This window comes from Armigeres subalbatus, chromosome 1, assembly GCF_024139115.2.
Source record: "Armigeres subalbatus isolate Guangzhou_Male chromosome 1, GZ_Asu_2, whole genome shotgun sequence".
Taxonomy (NCBI): Eukaryota; Metazoa; Arthropoda; class Insecta; order Diptera; family Culicidae; genus Armigeres; species Armigeres subalbatus.
Window position 1 is genome coordinate 139,230,781 of NC_085139.1, and position 20,852 is coordinate 139,251,632.

The window sequence follows — 20,852 nt, forward strand, 5'->3', positions numbered from 1 at the left end:
GAAACATGGACAATGCTCGAGGAGGACTTGCAAGCACTCGAAGTATTCGAGAGACGGGTGCTTAGGACCATCTTTGGCGGTGTGCTACAAGACGGTGTGTGGCGGCGAAGAATGAACCATGAGCTCGCCCAACTCTACGGCGAACCCAGTATCCAGAAGGTAGCTAAAGCCGGAAGGGTACGATGGGCAGGACATGTTGCAAGAATGCCGGACAGCAACCCTGCAAAGATGGTGTTCGCTTCCGGTCCGGCAGGTACGAGACGGCGTGGAGCGCAGCGAGCGAGATGGGCAGACCAGGTGCAAAACGACTTGGCGAGCGTGGGGCGTATCCGAGGATGGAGAGATGCGGCCTCGAACCGTGCATTGTGGCGTCAAATTGTTGATTCAGTGTTATCTGTTTAGATGTTAACTAAATAAATGAAAAATGAAATGAAATCTAATGGAGTCGAGAGAATGTTTTATTATGGTTTTACGAGTTTACGGTTACGAGATAATAAAAATTGATTATGTTTTTTGTTCCTTCGTGTTTTCTTCGTATACCTTTGAGTGATTTTTTTTTATTAAAAAGGTTTTAAGCCCTGGGCTGGTTCACCTCACAGTGAGGTATTGGTAGTTTAGTATATTTTTCCACAGTTACCTAACATAATACAATAGAAGGCTATGACGGTGAATAATACAATCTAAAATATAACTCCAACTTCCCAGACAAAAAAAATGAACCCTAATATTTAAGAAATTCCAATAATTTAGCATTGAATGAGAATTTTAAAACTTTTAATATGTTGAAAAATTAAAAAAGATTAATAGATTCAAGGAAATATTTTATTGGATAAAAAACTGGGGAAAAATCCTAAAATCCAAAATGTGAAATTGATGAAATTGCGAATTAACATTTTTAATTGCTCTAAACGATTTCATATCGATTTTAGAGAGTGATTTCGATCGAATACAAAAATTGCGGTTTTAGATGGTTAAGAATGTAATGTTTAAAGGAAGGACTTTGTTAAGAATCGAACACATCATTTAGGTATACATTTCCCCTTTCCGAGACGAGCCAGCCTAGGGCTGAAAGTTTTGTAAACAGACATAACAAAATTTCCCCTTCGCTAACATGAATGCGTTCTGTTATCCTTGCTGTCAGCAACAGGTGACAAACTCTGCTCCAGGAAACCATACTTACCCCTCACTTGCCGGTAAAACAGAAACGTTGTTCATCAGAATTGATGAATATACTCAGATATCTCGCAGGGAAAAAAATGGACATGCGCAGAAACGGCATCATTACAATTCCAATATGTATGCATTTTATGCATCCCACCGTTTTCAGCATTTATACCAAAATCAACCAAAAAGTAAACTATGGAAGGTTATGCGACCGTGACAGGACTCGAACCTGCAATCTTCGGATTCGAAGTCCGACGCCTTCATCCATTAGGCCACACGGTCTGGGTGTCGAAATGCATCTGAATACCGGAATAAGAACAGTGTTGAGTAATTCATTAATTGTTTATTTATTCTCTATCTAGAGCACAGCTCTAATATTTTCTTATGCTTAGCCATGTCTTCCTCCGGAGGTTCCACTGTATACAGCGCGCTGTAAATAGGGTCTTTTTCCACTAGGATTCTCACCAATAAATCGTGAGGTGATATTCGATGTTTCAACAACACGAACTGATAATGCTCGTAGTCATAGGTAGCGATCATACATTGTAGGTTCAAATCGGAAGCTATCCTGCGGAAGCGAGTTTCATTTTTTCATTTAAGCTTAGGACGTGCATTTAACCCCATTACAAATCATGTTTGGTATTTAATGAAGAAGTTTTACATCATGAGAGCAACGCACCGCGAATGATACAGTAAGCGGTTCGCTATTTCTGCAGTCAGAACTAATTGCATTGAGCTATATACAGAGTTTTGAGTAAATTTTAATGACGAAATTGTCCGATACACTCAAACATAACAAAGGTTTGGTTTCAGTTAGCTGTGATAAGATTTAAGAGCGTGCTAGAAAAAGTTATATGTGATAACAAGTACATACCATGGAATGACTTGTTTTAATGCTACGGTTACCAAACTGCTATTGAACTACTATGAAATTGATATAATTCAAATAACAAGCATGATTTGCAATAGTCTATGCAAATAATACAGCACTGTTTCATCTTACTTCTTATTTTGATATAAATGGTATTATCAACCTTATGTAAGGGGGGATCAAACTCAAAATACGTTATTATTATTACTAATATCCTTAATTTATGTCACCACAATAATTATTAAATTTGATTATATTTGCCCATACGTGCACATATGTACGTGCATGATGACTTCCCGAGCAAAGCTTGAGAGCAAAACAATAACTCGTTTTGATGTTGTGAAATCGCCGAATATGATAAATTAATTTGATATCTTTTTGGTCGTTTTAACGGTTTGAATAACAAAATGTATAGCAGAAATATCTTACTGTGACATCAAATCGAAAACTATTCCTGCTATCGATGAGAGCAAATCGAAAACTAAATTTGATATTCTGTTCCGATAACAAAATAAGTACACTGATTGATGTCAGATCATACAATTTAGAAATCTACAGCAAAATAAGATCATAATTTGTTTTCAAATATGAATCATTATGATTGATTACATATTTTGAGTTCATTTTGCTGTAAATTTGTAAATTGCATGATATGACATCAAACTGTGTTCAAACATATTATGTTTGGACATCTCACCAAATAATGTGATGTCCATGATAGTCAGGTTCTGATTTTTTTATGAAAACCACGGTATTAGGCGATGCGCGGAATTAGGGCAGGTCACGGTCATTTGATTTTTCGCGAGAATCAATTGTGATCCAATTCAATGTAGGATCAACAGGTTAATTTAGTGTAGTGTAGTGAATCTGATTGTAGGACAATAATTGCCAAGACTCGTTGGCGTTCAGACAACTTTTGGTAGGGTTTGCTACTTTTTATGAGGTTTTAGAATAGATTTAGTTTTTTTGAGATTTGTAGCTTAGGTTAGGTTTCTTGTCTGCTAAAGTCCTCTAGTCAGATTTTTCGTCACTAGTTGACTTAAGAGTTTTTCATGAATCGGTTCTCCGGTTCTGCGCTGTTCGATAAGGTTGTGTTACAATTGGTCTTATTATGTTCAAATAGTTGTAATGTCTGTGTTATGTGTGTTAGATTGCGTGTCTGGAATCTAGAAGTAAGCCTTAATTTAGGCAATAAAATGTTAAGTAGTGTTTGCTCAAGACACAGACATAGAATCGTTAATGCCAAATGGCACTAACTGATTCGAGATGCTTAAACAGGATAAGAATATTTACACAAAAGAATTCTTACACAAAATGCGCTATACGCAATGAAAATACATTTTCGGGATTTGACTGATGGACCAAAATCTCATATGAAACCTCATTATATCCCGCAGTTGGCACCACCTTGCCGTCTCTCTCAGGGCACCAAGAGAGAACGTGCATTATCACTATTTGTTAATATTGTAACATTCGATTGTTAATCTTTATGTTTGTATAAAAAAAACTTGTGACGCCCAACGTGAGACGTTACACATTCGAACATAATAAAACCAATCATAACTTGCGCACATAACTTGGAAAATTTTTAACGCCACGCAAGCGTCCGAACTTTTTATAGAAGGCTCGGAGACCCATCGTGTTATATACAAATCGGCTCAGCTCGCCGAATTGAGGCGTATGTGTTTATGTATGTATGTATGTGTGTGTGCAAAAAAATGGGACACGCTATCCATTATAATTAATAAATGCTTTGATGCGATTATATCACGCTGCCCAAAAATTACTCAACTATGAGAGTAATGGATTGCGCCAGGGCTAAATTGATTAATGATTTGAAGTTTGCATGTAAACAGTATTTGTTGAACGAAAAATAGAAATATTATTCAAACCGCATGATTTATTAGCAAACAAGAACAATAGTGTCCAACTAGGAAAGTGTCTCCGTCGAATGAAACTAGTTGCACTCGAATCGGTCAAGTCCTTCTATATGAAACGGGTTAAACAAAAAAATCTCGGAGCTACACACGTACACACACAGACGGACATTTGCTCAGTTTTTCGAGCAGAGTCGATTGGTATATAACACTATGGGTCTCCGAGCCTCCTATCAAAATTTGGCTTTTGGAGTGAAATTATAGCCTTTTGGTCAGGGAATCAATATTCGAGCAACGCAATAATATACTCTTTGTCATCAACAGCGTTTGTTACTGACAAACGCACCTAGCGACAAAGCTTTATCAGAAACCGAACACAATATGGCAAGAATCATTTGCTTTGATATTTCCGAAAATACGATTTTGTAATCATTGTCCGATTCTCGAATATATCCATAAAACCAGAAAATATGATAGCATAAAATCGAAATTTGCTCTAGAAATAATGCAAAATAACGGAATGAAAAGCTAGCAACAATATTATCTTCTTTTTTGTTGCTGATAATTTTTTTCGGATCTTTGTCATTATTATCTCGACAAAAACAAAGCTTTATCAATGATTCTCTTTTGTCGCTTGTTTCGCATGCGCATTCCAAAAAATTGAGCTTATGGTATAACTTTGTTGTACGAGAAAGACAAAAATTGAAGATACGCTGGAGTCGGTTTTTCACGGGGGATACGTTACGCGTAAATCAAAACCGCGTGAAAAAATCGAGTAAATCCCAAAAACAGCGTAAAACACGACTTCACTCCTCCGACCTAACTACCGACTTTTTTGAAAACCCGCGTAAAAAACGACTTTTAATCGAAAATTGGTTTTTCGCGATTTTCATGCAATCCATCGACCTGTTTCAAATATAGTGCATGCTCCATGCTCCCGGTGCACTAGGCACTTCCGGATCAGAGAAACGACTGGTATGACGGCGAATGCGAGCAGTTAGTTGAGGAGAAAAATGCAGCATGGGCGAGATTTCTGCAACACCGCACGAAGCCGAACGAGGCACGATACAAACGGGCGCGGAATAGACAGAACTCGATTTTCCGGAGGAAGGATCGAGACCGTGAAGAGACGGAGCAACTATACTGCGCTAATAACGCACGAAAGTTAAACCGTTCACGTAAGGACCACGTGCCACGCAATCACATTGCTGAACGCCGCCTATAAGGTTCTTCTTCTTCTTCTTCTTCTTCTTATTGGCATTACACCCCACAATGGGACAGAGCCGCATCGCTGCTTAGTGTTCATTAAGCACTTCCACAGTTATTAACTGCAGGGTTTCTAAGCCAGGTTACCATTTCTGCATTCGTATATCATGAGGCTAACACGATGATACTTTTATGCCCAGGGAAGTCGAGACAATTTCCAATCCGAAAATTGCCTAGACCGGCACCGGGAATCGAACCCAGCCACTCTCAGCATGGTCTTGCTTTGTAGCCGCGTGTCTCACCGCCTATGAGGTACTCTCCCAAATTTTATGCCGCCGACTAACACCAATTGCAAGAGATTTCGTGGGGCAGTACCAGGCGGGATTTATGGGTGAACGCTCCACCACAGATCATGTGTTCGCCGTACGTCAGGTGCAGAAATCTGTTTATCGACTTCAAAGGCAATTCGGACCAGCTATGGCAGCTAAGGCACCAAAACGGATTCCCGGATAAACTGATACGGTTGATCAAGGCGACGATGAATCGGGTAATGTGCGTAGTTCGAGTTTCAGGGGCATTCTCGAGGCCCTTCGAAACGCGCAGAGGGTTACGGCAAGGTGATGGTCTTTCGTGTCTGCTATTCAACATCGCTTTGGAAGAGGTAATACGAAGGGCAGGGATCGACACGAGTGGTACATAGATATTATGGCACGTGACTTTGAGAGGATGGAAGCCTACATTAGACTGAAAAGCGAAGCTAAGCGGATTGGATTAGTCATCAACACGCCGATACATGATAGGAAGAGGCTCAAAAGAGGACAATGTAATCCACCCACCACAAGTTTGTATTGGTGGTGACAACATCGAGGTGGTTGAAGAATTCGTGTACTTGGGCTCACTGGTGACCGCCGATAACGAGACGCATCATGGCAGGAAATCGTACGTACTTTGGACTCCGCAAAACGCTCTGACCGAAGAGTTTGCCGCCGTACCAAAATGACTATCTACAAAATCCTTATTAGAACGGTAGTCCACTACGGACACAAAACCTGGACGATGCTCGTGGAGAACCAGTGTACACTGGGAGTTTTCGAAAGGAAAGTGCTGCGTACCATCTATGGTGGGGTGTAGATGGCGGACAGTACGTGGAGGAGGCGAATGAACCACGATTTGCATCAGCTGTTGGGAGAACCATCCATCGTCCACACTGCGAAAATCGGAAGACTGCGGTGGGCCGGGCACGTAGCCAGAATGTCGGACAGCCATTCGGTTAAAATGGTTCTCGACAACGATCCGACGGGAATAAAAAGGCAAGGTGCACAGTGGGCAAGGTGGAACGATCAGGAAGAGGACGATTTGCGGACCCTCCGCAGACTGCGTGATTGGCGACGTGCAGCCATGGACCGAGCTGTATGGAGAAGACTTCTATGTATTGCACAGGCCACCCCGGCCTTAGTCTGGTAATAAATAAAGCATGCTCCTTGCGGTACAAAGAATAGAATGCGTACACAGCACAACTTCTTGGTCATCCGAAAAATTCCTGGAGTATAGCCTTTTGATCTACACAACTAACCAAATGTTTTTCGACCTGTTTCAAATGTGGTACAGGCTCTTTGTGGTACACATACGGACTGATTTTACGGCGACGACTCTTAGCGCGAAACAACGGAAACGAATAGGAACATGGAACATGGAACGTTTTAACCCTAGCCCAGCAGGGTAAATTGGCACAACTTGCCAATGAGGCACGCCGCATGATGCTTGAGATCCTGGGACTGAGTGAAGTCCGTTGGCCAAACTTTGGAGAACACAGAACGCCGTCGGGACAAGTTCTGCTATACTCTGGTTTACGAGGTGAACACGCTCCCCGGCATCGCGGAGTTGACTTCCTACTAATCGCTCAGGCACACTCTGCGCTTATGAAGTGGGAACCTATAAGTGAAAGGATAATCGTTGCCATATTTAGAACACGGGTCCGAAACCTTACTATAATCCAATGTTATGCGCCAACCGATGCTGCCGATCTGCAAGACAAAGAGAACTTCTACAGTCAACTCAATGCCGTCGTAGATAGAATTCCGAAGGGTGATATCAAGATCTGTTTGGGCGACTTCAATGCGAAGATCGGATCCGACAACTGGAACCATGAGCGCATTATGGGACGCCATGGTCTCGGAGAAATGAGCGAAAACGGTGAGCTGTTCGCAGAACTTTGTGGTAATAACGACATGGTGATCGGGGGATCGCTCTTCCCTCATCGACCGGTTCACAAGGTCACGTGGGTCTCTCGTGACGGCTTTACAGAAAATCAAATCGACCACATCTGCATCAACCGAAAATGGAAACGGAGCTTTCTTGATGTACGGAATAAACGTAGTGCCGATATCGCGTCTGATCATCACCTCCTCATCGGCGAAATACGCCTGCGCATAGCGCGGATTCGTTGGCAGGAGGAAAGAGTTGGACGACGATTCAACACACGCCGACTGGAAGATGCCACGGTGAAACGGTCCTCCGTTGAAGAACTGGAGACGCGTGCTGCAGATATTCCGGAAGGTGGCAGCGTGGAAGACTAGTGGACCGCCATCAAGAATGCCTTCATCACCACCAGCGAGAACAATCTGGGCGAACTACGCACACAGAGAAAACAATGGATCACCGATGAGACCTGGAGGAAGATAGCGGAGCGAAGAGAAGCCAAAGTCGCGATAGAGTGATCGAAAACCAGAGGAGCCAAAGTCTTACCCCGTCAACGATACACGGCTCTTGAGAAGGAAGTAAAACGCTCATGTCGACGGAACAAGCGAGCGTGGGCTGACTCTCTGGCCGACGAAGGAGAGAGAGCCGCCGCAACCGGGGACATTCGCCTCCTCTACGATATCTCACGACGCTTAAGCGGGGCGAAGATGAATGCAACGATGCCTGTGAAAGACGCGAATGATCAGTTATTGACCGACCCAACTGACCAGCTGAAACGCTGGTTCGAGCACTTCGAACAACTCAACAATCGCATATCAGCCGAGATGCTCAAAGCTGACCCCAAGACATCCGCTCAACTACTGCATTGTTTATTTCGTAATATCGTATCTTAGTGAAGGTGCCCAAAAAGGGTGACCTGACTGTATGCGATAACTGGCGAGGCATTATGTTGCTGTGTACCGTAGTAGTTCTGTGCAAAATTATCCTAGCCCGGATTCAGGAGAAGATCGATGCGACTATCCGGCCGCAGCGAGCCGGATTCCGTGCCGGAAGATCCTGTGTGGACCATATTGTCACGCTCCGCATCATTTTGGAGCAGGTCAACGAATTCCAAGAGTCCCTTTACTTGGTATTCATTGACTACGAAAAAGCTTTCGACCGTTCAAATCACGAGAATATGTGGGGCGCCCTGAGACGCAAGGGGGTTCCTGAGAAAATCATCGGCCTCATCGAAGCACAGTACGAGGCCTTGCACAATGGGGTCCTGTCCGACCCTATCCGGATCGTAGCTGGTGTGAGGCAAGGATGTATTCTATCACCGTTACTGTTCCTCATCGTAATCGATGAGATTCTGGTAGATGCGATTGACCGTGAACCAAACCGCGGGCTGTTATGGCAGCCTATAACCATGGAGCACCTAAACGTCTTCGAATTGGCGGATGACGTTGCACTCGTCGCGCAACGGCGCTCTGATATGCAGAGTAAGCTCAACGACCTTGCCGAGCGCTCCTCCTAGGCAGGTTTAGTCATCAACGTCAACAAAACCAAATCTTTGGATGTAAACACGGTGACTCCTTCCAGTTTCACAGTAGCCGTGAAATCTGTGCTGTTATACGCTAGCGAAACATGGTGTGTATCAGTGGAGAACACTCAACGGCTGCAGGTGTCCATTAACAGATGCCTGCGGTATATAATTCGGGCCTGTTGGCTCACAACTGGATCTCAAACAACGAGCTCCATCGTCGTTGTCACCAGAGGTCGATAGCAACAGAAATTCAGGATCGGAAGTGGGGCTGGGTCGGCAACACTACGTAGGGGCGGAAACGAAATCTGTAAGCAAGCATTAGACTGGAACCCAGCGGGACATCGCAGCAGAGGCAGACCCAGAGGCTCATGGCGGCGAAGCCTCAATAAAGAAATAAAAGAAGTCGACCGAAATCTAACCTGGCAACAGGTTAAAGCGATAGCCGGGCAACGCTGAGGATGAAGATCTTTCAAGTCGGCCCTTTGCACCACCGGAGGTGTACAGGATCCATAAGTAAAAAGTAAGAAGTGCAAAAGCAGATTATTTGTTGCTTCAATATGATGAAAATCAGCTTTCAGAGTGTAATCTCTATCTTATAGAAAGCAATTTATGTGGTGCAGAATATGGCACAAAATTTACTTTTTGTTCCTTAATGTGCGCGCGGTATGGATAGGTACAATAAGCCTGGCTTATCAACTCAAATTGGACGTAGGAACTGTTTTGGCAAGGTAACATATTTCAAAATACTGGAATAAAACAAGAAGAGCGATAAAAAATACGAAGATAGAATATCCGGATAGGGACAAGGGATATCTGCCACTTGGCCTTGCGCACCACGGCTCCACTTCGTGGTATCTGATCTAAATGTGTATATCACTTGACTAGCACGAATAATTTTCTGGAAAATCGACATAATTTCCCACTTGGAAATTATACTTGCTCATCTTGGCCCATCAGAGATTTTCGCCTTATCTGAATATAGTTAAATATGTTCAACTTATGGATTAGCACGAGCAGTATTTTGAGTATGACCACCCCCAATCCTTTGATACACTTACTTGCAGAGTAACGCTCTTTCGATTTCAGTAAAATCAATCGAAAATATTAAATCATATCCTAGCTGTCGTGCCTTGAAATTCACCATCAGATCGCGATAAAAACTGACATCAATGTGAAACGCTTCATTTTCTAGCTGGAAACCATCTACCAGAAAACTGTTCGGGTAGTTGGCCGGCTCGGTTTTGGATGAAGCTGGCGTAAGCTGCGGCAATCCGAGTCCTCTCCTGCCACGTTTTGCTTGAACTTCTATGGGATCCACGATTCCCTCCTTATGCTTCCCGAGTGGACCGCCACCCCAGCCAAGTTTTCGCAGCATTCGAAACCCGATGTTATCTTCTTTCAGCTGATCTTTCGACGTTTGAAGTTTAGACGATTTTCTAAACGGATTTCCTTGATGGTCCACAGGTTCAACTGATTCCAATCGTTCCACATTGCAACCATCCCAGCAACGATTAGGGTTAGTCTGGAATTAAAGGAAACAAACCCCCGATTAAGGTTTCTTAATCCTCCACTGCTTATAATAATGATTCTAACAAAAAAACTAAGACATACCTTAATCTTATAACATTTTTTCCTCAGCAACTGTAACGCTTCTTCCCTACACGTCTGTTTCACCTTCTTTTTCTGACCGACGGATTTGCTCAGAAGAAATTCGGCTGCGGTAATGTTACCCTCCCAGTTCCGACGCTCATGGGATATCAATCGAAAGACAAACAATCCGCAATTGAGCATCCCAAACTCCCGGCCACTGTCGTCCAGATTGTCATCAAGGAGAACAAAGTTGTGGAACACGTCGTCCAGTGAAGAGATAGATATTGTAGGTTTCAACATCCGCACGGCCAACTGTTTCCGCTGGGCTCTTTTTTGCCCTTCCGAAATCCGGCCCATCCAGTCCACGATCGCAGTCGAAGCGGGAACCGTTAGTTTTTGGGCAAATTGTCGTCTGGAGTTGAGATATTCTTCGGCGATTGCTGCACCTAATAAATTCAGTTTGGCAGAAATTTCTTCGCAGTACACGGTATTCAGCAGTACCGAATTTGATAAAGCCTGTGCCAGAGCCACCAGTTCTTCCTCCGCAATGGTTTTCTTGTATTGCTCCATAAACTTCCTCCGCAACTCCCAATGTTCGTCAGTTTCGAAGCGATTTCTATAACAATCGATGTCCCAATCGCAGGGCACCGAATCTGCCTCTTCGGCAGGTGGATTGTTAGGCTGCTGAGTTGTTTCCGGAATTACCTGTTCCGATTGCTCGACATCGGAATGGGAAGGGATCGGGGTGGTCGCATTGTCCTCCTGCTGGTCGCCATCGATAGGAACCGGGTCGAAAATTAACAACACATCGCCCTCGTCCGTTGATGCGTATTTGGAATCGCTCATGGTGAAATTTACGGCTGAGTACTATAATTATATTTAATTTAATCAATCACGAACTGTGAAAATTTTACTAAAACCAGAGACGTTGTTTATAGATAGAGACCCGCAAAGGGTGAAGCCGAAAGTACCAAACGAACCGCCAAACGCGGTACCAAACGAGCAAAGTAAACAAACATTACCAATCGGTACTAAATGCAGGACGGGTATTGTAATCTACATCATAGAAATTATAAAAAAGTTTGGAAAGTTCAGTAAATGAAAATGTTTTCAGTGTTCTCATAGCAAATTTATATTTTGTACTTAATCATATGTATTGTTCAATATATGGAAATGGTACTAAAGAAGACAAACTATGTAGTTGGAGCAAACGAAAAAACTGCTCACAATTAGAGTCACTTCAAGTTCTCACAAATTTTGATGTTGCCGATCGCACAGGATTTTTTTGTCTGCTGGCCGTGAGACCAGAAAAGCTTTTATTCTCTCCGCGTGTCTCTATATAATACCATCGTCTCTGACTAAAACCAGAACTTTTTTTTACGAAACGTCTTTAATCAAAAGTGAGTGGGCGCTAAAATTTATACTATGGACACACCTATGGTATTTGTTCCATGGTACAAGCCGGCAAGAAAATATTTTCAAGGCTATCTTTAATGAAGACAATATTAGGTATGGCACTCATTTCAAGATTCTTGTATTCTGGAACGAACACCACCAGTGTGTCATTAGTATAATGCACTGCGAGAAATATTTTTAAACACAGTAGACATTTGCGGTTCCGTTCCGATCAACTGTGGAATTCGGAACTGTCAGATTTCTGAAAAAGTGGTGGCTGAAAAAAGAAGAAAACCAAAAGCCTCCGAATTTGTTTATATTTTCTTTCAAGGAAGCCTCGTAATTGTGAGCAAAGTTCGTGTTTTCAGAGTGAGAAATATATTTAAAAATTAAGTTTGATTACAGAAAAAGTAATTATTACAATGTCTAAGAGAAAATTTGATGACACTAGTAGTCAAGGGGGGAAAGTGAGTAAACAGGCGGCAGAAGAACAAGTGGCAAACACCGACTGGGATATCCTTTCCTATCGGTCACATTATGAACCAGAAGAGCACTGGGATCTGCGGCGTCGTTTCATGGAGTGCCACCAAAGCTGGATCCCGGAAGATGAGCTCGTCTGCTTGGCGCAGGTATTCGTCAACACCGAGTTGCTTCACTGCAGATATCCGCTGCAAACCATGGAACGAATAAAGGAACTGTCTAAGGGCATTGCCGACGAGTACCGTGACTCCCGGAAGAACAAACTTCAAAGAACATTCGTTTCCGCATCGGATGCCGCTGCCTCCAAAGTACAGAGAAAAGGTCCTGGGGAACAAGTGCCCCAACTGGCAACCTCTTCACGGAAGCATAAACCAGTGGAAGTGATCCGTTCTTTGGAAGACGTCTACAACAATGTTGTTTTGCTGAACAACGATTACCAACAAACCCAGATCGAGTTCGATCGTTTGGGGAAGAGCAAAATGATTATAATGTTTTCTAATGATGCCCAGGGGCGAACGGTTGGAGAAGTGCGAGTGGGACAATTCACATTACTACAAACGGTAATCGATGGAAATGGGAAAGCGGGTAAAAAGGCTTTCAAGGCTGCTTTCATCGAATCCATGGCAAAGCACTGTTATAAAATTTATGTGAGTTCAAGTCTTTGTTTTTAATTTTTTTCATTTCATTTTTCATTTTTTTATTTCAGCGAAAAAAGCGTCCCACTGAGTTGACCAACACAAACGTGGAGCGAAAACAAGTGGATGGTGCGGTAGATCACCGAGGACGCAAGGTTGTGGAAGATTTTCAGGAGAAAAAAATCGAAGAAAGTAACCTCGGGTTCAAATTACTGCAAAAACTGGGCTGGACCGGTGGCTCATTGGGATCGAAGAACGAAGGCATTGTGGATCCAATCAACTGTCAGATCAAAATCGGTCGACAAGGATTGGGCTGTGGTCCGGCCACAAAAGAGAAAGGCGAAGAAGCAAACAAGAAAGGAAAGATCAATACCCGCAACGAGACATATGGAATTGATATAAATTTTTATCGGCAAATGATGCGTAATTTTAAGAACAGCGATCTGGAGTACGATTTGGTGTTCAGCAATGAATTCACTAAGGAGGAACGAGCACTATTTCACAGGTATTATTGTTGCAATATATTTTTTTAACAAATTTATTATACATTTGTTTTTTTTTTTATTTCTAGCATGGCACAACAATTGCAATTGAAAACTCGCAGCTACGGCAACGACAATGATGGCACGCGGCAGTTTGTACTTTTGGGTCGAAAGCTTCCGCCTCACGATCTTTTGGAGCGAATTTTGGTGCACCAGGATCCAATATTTTGCGAAATGTACAGCGTTGAGCCGCCACAAGAAAGCAAAAAGGATCAGTGAGTGAACTTGATGATTCGTCAGTGAGTTTAATTTCATAAATCACCTTTTTGCCACATTTTGTCTAAAGCAGCAATATTTTTCTATACATATCCTCCTTTTCCACTCACGTCATATTCAATAAGTCTTATTAAAAATTGTAAGGTACCTTTCAAGTATGTTGATAACATCTGTCTTATCTCGCGTTAAGAATCATAGGGGCGTAACTGCATTGATCGATTTCTCTTCTTAGATGTTTTCTTTTCAACACTGTACCGAATTGCGGTACAGTCCCATCCCGATTTTGGCAACACCCGTTTTTGTCTACCCCCCGTTTTTGGCAACATTTTCTTCCCGATTTTGGCAACAACCTCGAAAATATTTTGTTCATATCTTTTTTGGGTTAAAATCATTTCATTAATATGAAATAGGATAAACAAAACCCAAAGTGAATGTCATTAAGGTTTATATGCGTATTGTGGGCTCTGTACGCATAGTGGGCACTTCCGCTAAAATAATGAATCGCCACTCGTGTCACTGCTCATTGCAAACAATTTCTAGTAAAACTTTTCTGTTCTTCTTATTCACGTTTTCTATGTCCCTATTCTACTCCCCTTTCACTACCCTAATATAACCAGCCCACCATAGAATGTAATATTTTTTGGCATTTTGTCGGCATGCCTAATCACACCGTTGTACACAGTACAACACTAATTAAGTGAAGCCCGCTTGATATACACAATGCACTGGATACTGCATGTGTGATCCAGCAGCAAACAAAGCCTGGACGGATCAATAGATAATGATTAGCACATCCGATATAGCAACTTATAGCAACCTAGTCGTTTTACTCATCACTGTCTAGCGATTTATTTTAAAACACTGTTGGCTTTTCCAGTTTCCTGATGTCACAATATTGTATAACGAGCCTTTTGATTCCTGCATGTATGGTAACAGTAAAACAGTAATGGTAACAGTTTGGTAGCGTGTAACAGTAAGGCTCTCGAGTGTTCTGTTTGTGATGGCGGACTGTCAGTAGTGGAATACCTCCTTTAAAGCTCCCATGAGACCGCAGGTGTAATCCTAACTGCTTCTTTAGGCGAGTGGTGCGTCACATGTGGTTTTATTATTATTATTTCAGCCACAAGCCGGAGTGGCCAGTTCAGTACATACCAGTCGTCTCCATTCAGCACGATTCATGACTGTAAGTAAGTAAGTCACCAGTCACGCAGTCTACGGGGGGTCCGTAAATCGTCGTCCACCTTATCGATCCATCTTGCTCGCTGCGCACCTCGCCTCCTTGTGCCTGACGAATCGCTGTCGAGAACCATTTTTCATCGGGTTATTGTTCGAAATTCGGACTACGTGCTAAACCCACTGCAGTCTTCCTATTTTCGCGGTGTGAACGTTCATTCGCCTTCTCCACGTACCATCCAGCATCTGTACCCCACTAAAGATAGTACGCAGTAATTTTCTTTCAAAAACTCCGAGTGCGCGTTGGTCTTGCACGAATGTCGTCCAAATCTCGTGTACGTTACTACCGGTCTAATAAGCATTTTGTAGGGAATCAGTTTGGGACGGCGGCGAACTCTATTCGATCGGAGAGTTTTGTAAAATCTATACGTACGATTTCCTGGCTTTATGCGTCTCTTAATTTCTCTGCTGATATCGTTATCGATACCTTACCAGTGAGCCCAAAATAAACGAATTCTTCAACCACCCCGATTTTGTTATCATCGATACAAACTCGTGGTGGATGGCCAACTTTTTTCAGCGCCTCGATGTGTTGATGACTAGCCTGATCCGCTTTGCTTCCCTTTTCAGCTTGATGTAAGCTTCTTCCATCTTCTCAAAGTCACGCGCCATAATATCTATGTCGTCGGCGAAACCAAATAGCAGAACGAACTTCTTGTGGACAGAAGTGGCGTGCTGCAAATGGTCTTCCGGCCTCCACTTGGCCACACTGTCACTCGCAGCGCAAGGCGCAAAAGAAGTGAACATTGTGCTCATGACCCTGAAATATTCCTTGGTTGAGGGCCAGTTTTGTTAAACCGTGCGATGTCGTCAAGAATCGCGCATAGAACTTTACTCTTAAGCACACTGATCACAAGCAAGTATGCCTCCATCAATGTCCATGTCAATGCATTCGAAAATTTGAGTTTAGTTTCAGCAAACTGTTTTTCATTTTGTCATGATCTCCTGCATGTAAAAGTCCTCTCTATTCAGGTCGGTCCACGAAAGTATTTCGCCAATCGCTATATTCTTCGCAAATCGTTCTCCACCTGTTCGATATATTTTGAACGTAGCGTATTTAACCATCTTGTAACCGTTAGATTGCTATTTGTGAGAATTTTGATAATAACAAACATGATTGCTCGACAAACTGAACTTATGTGAAACGTTAAGATAGATTAGAAACGTCAGAAAGGATATGTTTTTCATCACCACTTTTGGCCGACGCTAATGTTAATTTCAAATATTATTTATTATCATTTTTTTATTTTGAAACTGGCAAATTAGTCTTCTAATCGTTTGATTACCATTCTTGAGTTTATTCCAATCCTGTTTTGCACTACAGTCTCGGAGTTATGAATAATATCGCAAAAATGTCTATTATAATGCACGTGCATTATTCAAACATACTCCACATACTTTTTAGTACATATTCTAAGTATATAACTTCAATCAATCAAACAAAAAAAATTGAAATTTTGTATGAAATTTTTTTCCCGTTTTTGGCAACATCCCCATTTTGGCAACTTAAAAATCAGGTCGTGTTGCCAAAATCGGGAAGGGACTGTATATTGTCGGGGATTAAATGGTTTGGCGTGAAGTAACAATCACGGTTGTAGCTCTTGAAACAGCCTTTGGTAGGCTCAGTCGTGTGTGCCACTTTTTGGAGCCGCAATTCTCAAGTATGATATTTTATAGGGGCCCTGAACCGCTCAACTCAGTCGTACTAAGTGCCTCCGGATAATGCCACCTGTCTTAAGAGTTGCTCTGGTCCTAGGTTTGAGTCTGGTGTACTACCGTTATACGCATAACTGTCCATGTACATAGGAAATCCCAGCAACATGGGACAAATATGTGTATTACGGCAGTGTAGGAGTCCTTCAGGGGTCCGTGGGGCCCTCCTTAGCCGTGCGGTAAGATGCGCGGCTACAAAGCAAGACCATGCTGAGGGTGGCTGGGTTCGATTCCCGGTGCCGGTCTAGACAATTTTCGAATTGGAAATTGTCTCGACATCCCTGGGCATAAAAGTATCATCATGTTAGCCTCATGATATACGAATGCAGAAATGGTAACTTGGCTTAGAAACCTCGCAGTTAATAACTGTGGAAGTGCTTAATGAACACTAAGCTGCGAGGCGGCAATGTCCCAGTGGGGGATGTAATGCCAATGAAGAAGAAGAAGAAGGGGTCCTTCAAACTCCACTCTCGATTTCTAAAAAAATTGACGACGCTCTAATCAAGTGGAGGTAGAGTTCCGGTTTCCTTTCACTCCGGTCTAAAAGCGACGACTGTTGAAAACGCTTCTTGGGCCTGCCTAGAACAAATCTGGCTATCCTTAAAATTAGGTTACTTGTCATAAGGAATTAACAGGCCTGGTAGCGAGTCACTTTTTAGTGACTTGGTCACTATTTTGAGTCTAGTCACTAAAAAGTCACTTTTTGCATCCAAAAGTCACTAAAGTCACTATTTTTCTGAAAATGGTCACTAAAGTCACTATTTTTGCATTGCCTGCGGTAAAAAAGTTCAAAATAAAAATCATCTCTCCTTTGTATTTGTATTGTTATCAACCAAATGTGAATCTGGTAGCAATAAGTTAAATTTGGGAAATATGCACCAAAAACTTCCAAGTGGGCTGTGACATCGTGATATTATTTCAAATTCATGTAAACTATGATCATATTTTCACGAATGAAATTTGTTAAAATGTGAAAGGTAAACAATACAGAATTGAGGAGTATTGGAGCCAGAACCACGTCTGTTGATGAGCGCCAATACCCTCCGGTGACAAAGATAGGGAACAGCCTCAGTTTCATTACATGACAATGATATAACAATGATAATATTATTATAATATATTATTATATATAATTGATATTATCAACATATGTTTGATCAGTTTGAGAACCGCTGCTGTAGAAGACCACTAGTTTTTAGTTTTCCTGCTGAGAAATCTTAGAATTAGGTGTGTATTTCACGCGGAAAAGTGCTATAACAGTGATAATTCTTTTTGGTAGTGCATATTATCTAATTCGTTTGTGGCTGGAATTAAGTGCGATTCGGCGTTTTTCCGGGAAACCGTTTTTTTTGTGACCGGTGGAAGAGGCATTAAAACGCCACCGAACGACGCCATCGCATTTAGGTAATCCCCACATCAATTGCTTACTCAATAATGCACGCAAGTTCATCTTAGCCGCTTGCTAGTTTTTGCATAAACGGGTTCCATTCAAACCGACAGTTGAGTTTATTATCAGTGAAGCAGGTGATTAAAATCAATAAATTAGAACCCAAAAAGAAATAATTTCAATCGATCGGAGTCTCCTTCTGTAAAAACGCCCCACCAGCGATGTCGCTGAGTGTGGGCTTCCCCCCACTCCCCGGTGATCCCGGCGGAGGGTCTGCTAATTACATCGATGGCACGTACACCGGTGCAACATTACCTAGTTATATGGATTCAAATGGAAACTACGGTGAGCTAATTGTTCTGCGTATTGAACCAGTGAACGGCAAAATGCCGGATCATCCATTCGCACTTCGCCAATCCATCGAGAAAAGAATAAACGGAAGAATTGAAGGAGCCATCTCCGAAGCACAGGGCCGATCATATGCATTAAAAGTCAGGAACAGAAAACATCTCGAAAAGCTCCTATCGATGACACATCTCACCGACGGTACCGCAGTTAAGGTATCCTATCACCCCGGGCTCAACTCAACACGATGCGTGATCAGCTGCCGCGATCTGATGAAGCTGAAAAATGACGACGAAATCCTCGAGTGCCTGAAGGACCAAAACGTAACAAGCATCCGTCGAATCACCAGGAAAGTAGGTGAAGAGAGGGAACCCACACCCACGGTGATTCTCACCATAGGCGGAACTACGATACCCGAGCATATCGACATTGGTTACCAGCGTATTCGAACCAGACCATACTACCCTGCACCCATGGTCTGCTATTAGTGTTATCGATTCGGCCACACAAGACAAAGGTGTCAGAAGCAGAGCCCAACATGTGGAAACTGCGACCAAGTACATGAAATTACGCAGGGTGTACGATGTCTGAACCCTGCATATTGCGCCCGTTGTAAGTCCAACGACCATTCCATTAGCAGCCGAAAATGCCCAGAATATCAACACGAGGACGCAATACAGCACATCCGGGTGGATAGGGGTTTATCATACCCTGAGGCAAGGAGAGTTTTCGAAGCAAGTACTGGCCAGCGCTCTTTTGCAGGCATTGCCTCTCAAAGCAAAGACAAAACCATTTCCGAACTATCAGCGAAGCTAGAAGCCTTGTCTGGACAATTAGCTGAAAAAGATGCCCACATAAAGAGCCTTGAGGAAAACGTTTGTGGTGGAAATGATTTCAACAGCAATACCGAATTCCAGCGTCTCGAAAAAATGATTACCAGTCTGCAAAAAGAATTACAAAAGAAGAATGGGAGAATACAAACTCTGGAAAAAACTTTAGTAAAAGACTCCAGGTTAGATCTTGTCCGTAAGCATGGTACTCTTGAGGAGCTCGTCGGTAAAGTTTCGTCTCTTGAAGAGACTGTAAATAGAAAAGATAACGAAATTCAACTTCTACTTTCGGCCAACAAGAACGCACCAACTCACGTTGATACAAACATCCCCAAGCTTCATCGACTACTAACCACAAATATTCAGCCCTCCCATGTAACTCCTAGTACTCAAGGGTACAACCAGAAAGTTTCAGCCAAAAAAACACCCGTCACATCCGTTTCAAACGCCAAAAAAGACAAGGAAACACCATCCGCCATTACGACGTCGATGGATACCGCTGCTACTGTGACCAATACGGGAACGAAACCGAAACGTGGGAAAAATGATGCAGAAAAACCAAAACCCGTCCTTTGTGCCAAACGAACCAAGGCTAATGAACAACCGATGTACATATCCGATACGGAAAATGTGCTCGCACTTGAAGAAGACCTTTGCAACAAATCAGAGTTCATAGAACACGACATCTCATCCTCGTCTGACGAATTAATGGATGAGAACGAGACAGAAGGAACTTTCGCGTAGGTTACGTCCAGCTCCTAGATTATTATCTATTATCAATCACTAACACCAATGGCTACTTTACCGAAAAAACACCCCCACCACGACGAAAACAATACACCGACCAAAACAATACCTGGAACCGCAACCTGCAAAGCTGAGTTAGAGTCCGTCTCCGCCGCGAAAATTTACTCGGACATCAACGGAACCTTAAAGGCGAGCAGAAAGGGTAAGGCCTCGGGCAGTCGGAGCACCATCAGTGCGGAAGACTTTGGTGGACTGGAACTGGTGGACTACCTTCGGCGCCCGTTGGCAAATTCCTTAAGAACAGCCCGCGAGGGAGCAACGGTCATACCATGTGGAGAAAAAAATGGGACGCGTGATAACTTCATACTACCCCATCAGGACATCTGCGACATCAAGGACATAAACAATCAAGGCTCTAGGGGACGGAAACCGGTTGAAAACCATGTCCCCCCAAATGCTCGATCAGACGCGCAAAAGTACGACCAATGGAACAACTTTATTCCAGTGGCTGGCCCTTCATCATTACCGTCTTCTACAATTGTAGTTTCAACATCTTTATTGATTGTGAGACCTCCAGCAACCGCATCTGTCCGTGGGGCGCCCCCACGGTGTGTCGCCAGTCATGGAACCCCTCGCAAACCCGTAGAGCCAGCGCCCAGACAAAGCACACGAGCAAGAATGCTTTCCCCTCTCCGTGACAAAAAGACATCATTAGCACTGCAATGGAATATGAACGGGTTTTTCAACAACCTTGCAGATCTGGAAATACTGATTTCGGTTTCCTCACCAGTCATCATCGCCATCCAGGAGGTTCACAGAGCAGATACCACCACAATGAGCAACACGTTACAAGGCCAATACGATTGGATTCTGAAAGGTGGATCAAATATTTATCAA

General features: G+C 42.9%; 2 protein-coding genes and 1 non-coding gene across 11 annotated transcripts in view; 1 reads left to right on the top strand and 2 right to left on the bottom strand.

The window, feature by feature from the left end:
* Positions 1 to 1,372: 1,372 nt before the first annotated feature.
* Positions 1,373 to 1,446, bottom strand: Trnar-ucg (transfer RNA arginine (anticodon UCG)). Its single transcript has one exon. It is a non-coding gene; the product is annotated as a tRNA-Arg (tRNA).
* A 72-nt stretch (positions 1,447 to 1,518) lies between these two features.
* On the bottom strand, positions 1,519 to 11,897 carry LOC134206737 (uncharacterized). 5 transcript variants are annotated; one of them, XM_062682480.1, is made up of 4 exons: positions 11,868 to 11,897; positions 10,454 to 11,299; positions 9,901 to 10,364; positions 1,519 to 1,732 (listed from the first exon to the last, which is right to left on the bottom strand). In XM_062682480.1, exons 2-4 carry the CDS (start codon positions 11,276 to 11,278, stop codon positions 1,519 to 1,521), a joined length of 1,503 nt encoding a protein of 500 aa, XP_062538464.1. In that variant the 5' UTR covers positions 11,279 to 11,299; positions 11,868 to 11,897. The 5 variants fall into 5 exon arrangements, with proteins under 5 accessions (XP_062538464.1, XP_062538456.1, XP_062538461.1 ...); XM_062682472.1 differs by having other exon boundaries at positions 11,804 to 11,876; XM_062682477.1 differs by lacking the exon at positions 11,868 to 11,897 and adding an exon at positions 11,814 to 11,832.
* Positions 11,898 to 12,074: 177 nt separating this feature from the next.
* Positions 12,075 to 20,852, top strand: part of LOC134205178 (uncharacterized) — a 429,605-nt gene continuing 420,827 nt past the window's right edge. For 3 of the 5 annotated variants that reach the window (XR_009978075.1, XR_009978076.1, XM_062680187.1), the window contains exons 1-3: positions 12,095 to 12,954; positions 13,014 to 13,447; positions 13,514 to 13,723. Coding sequence is in view for 2 of the 5 variants with exons in the window: in XM_062680187.1 (XP_062536171.1) it covers positions 12,250 to 12,954; positions 13,014 to 13,447; positions 13,514 to 13,703 (1,329 nt within the window). In the remaining 3 variants the exon portion in view is untranslated. Of the gene's footprint in view, positions 12,955 to 13,013; positions 13,448 to 13,513; positions 13,724 to 20,852 lie in introns of all 5 variants that reach the window. The other 2 variants (XR_009978074.1, XM_062680186.1) reach the window with 2 other exon arrangements.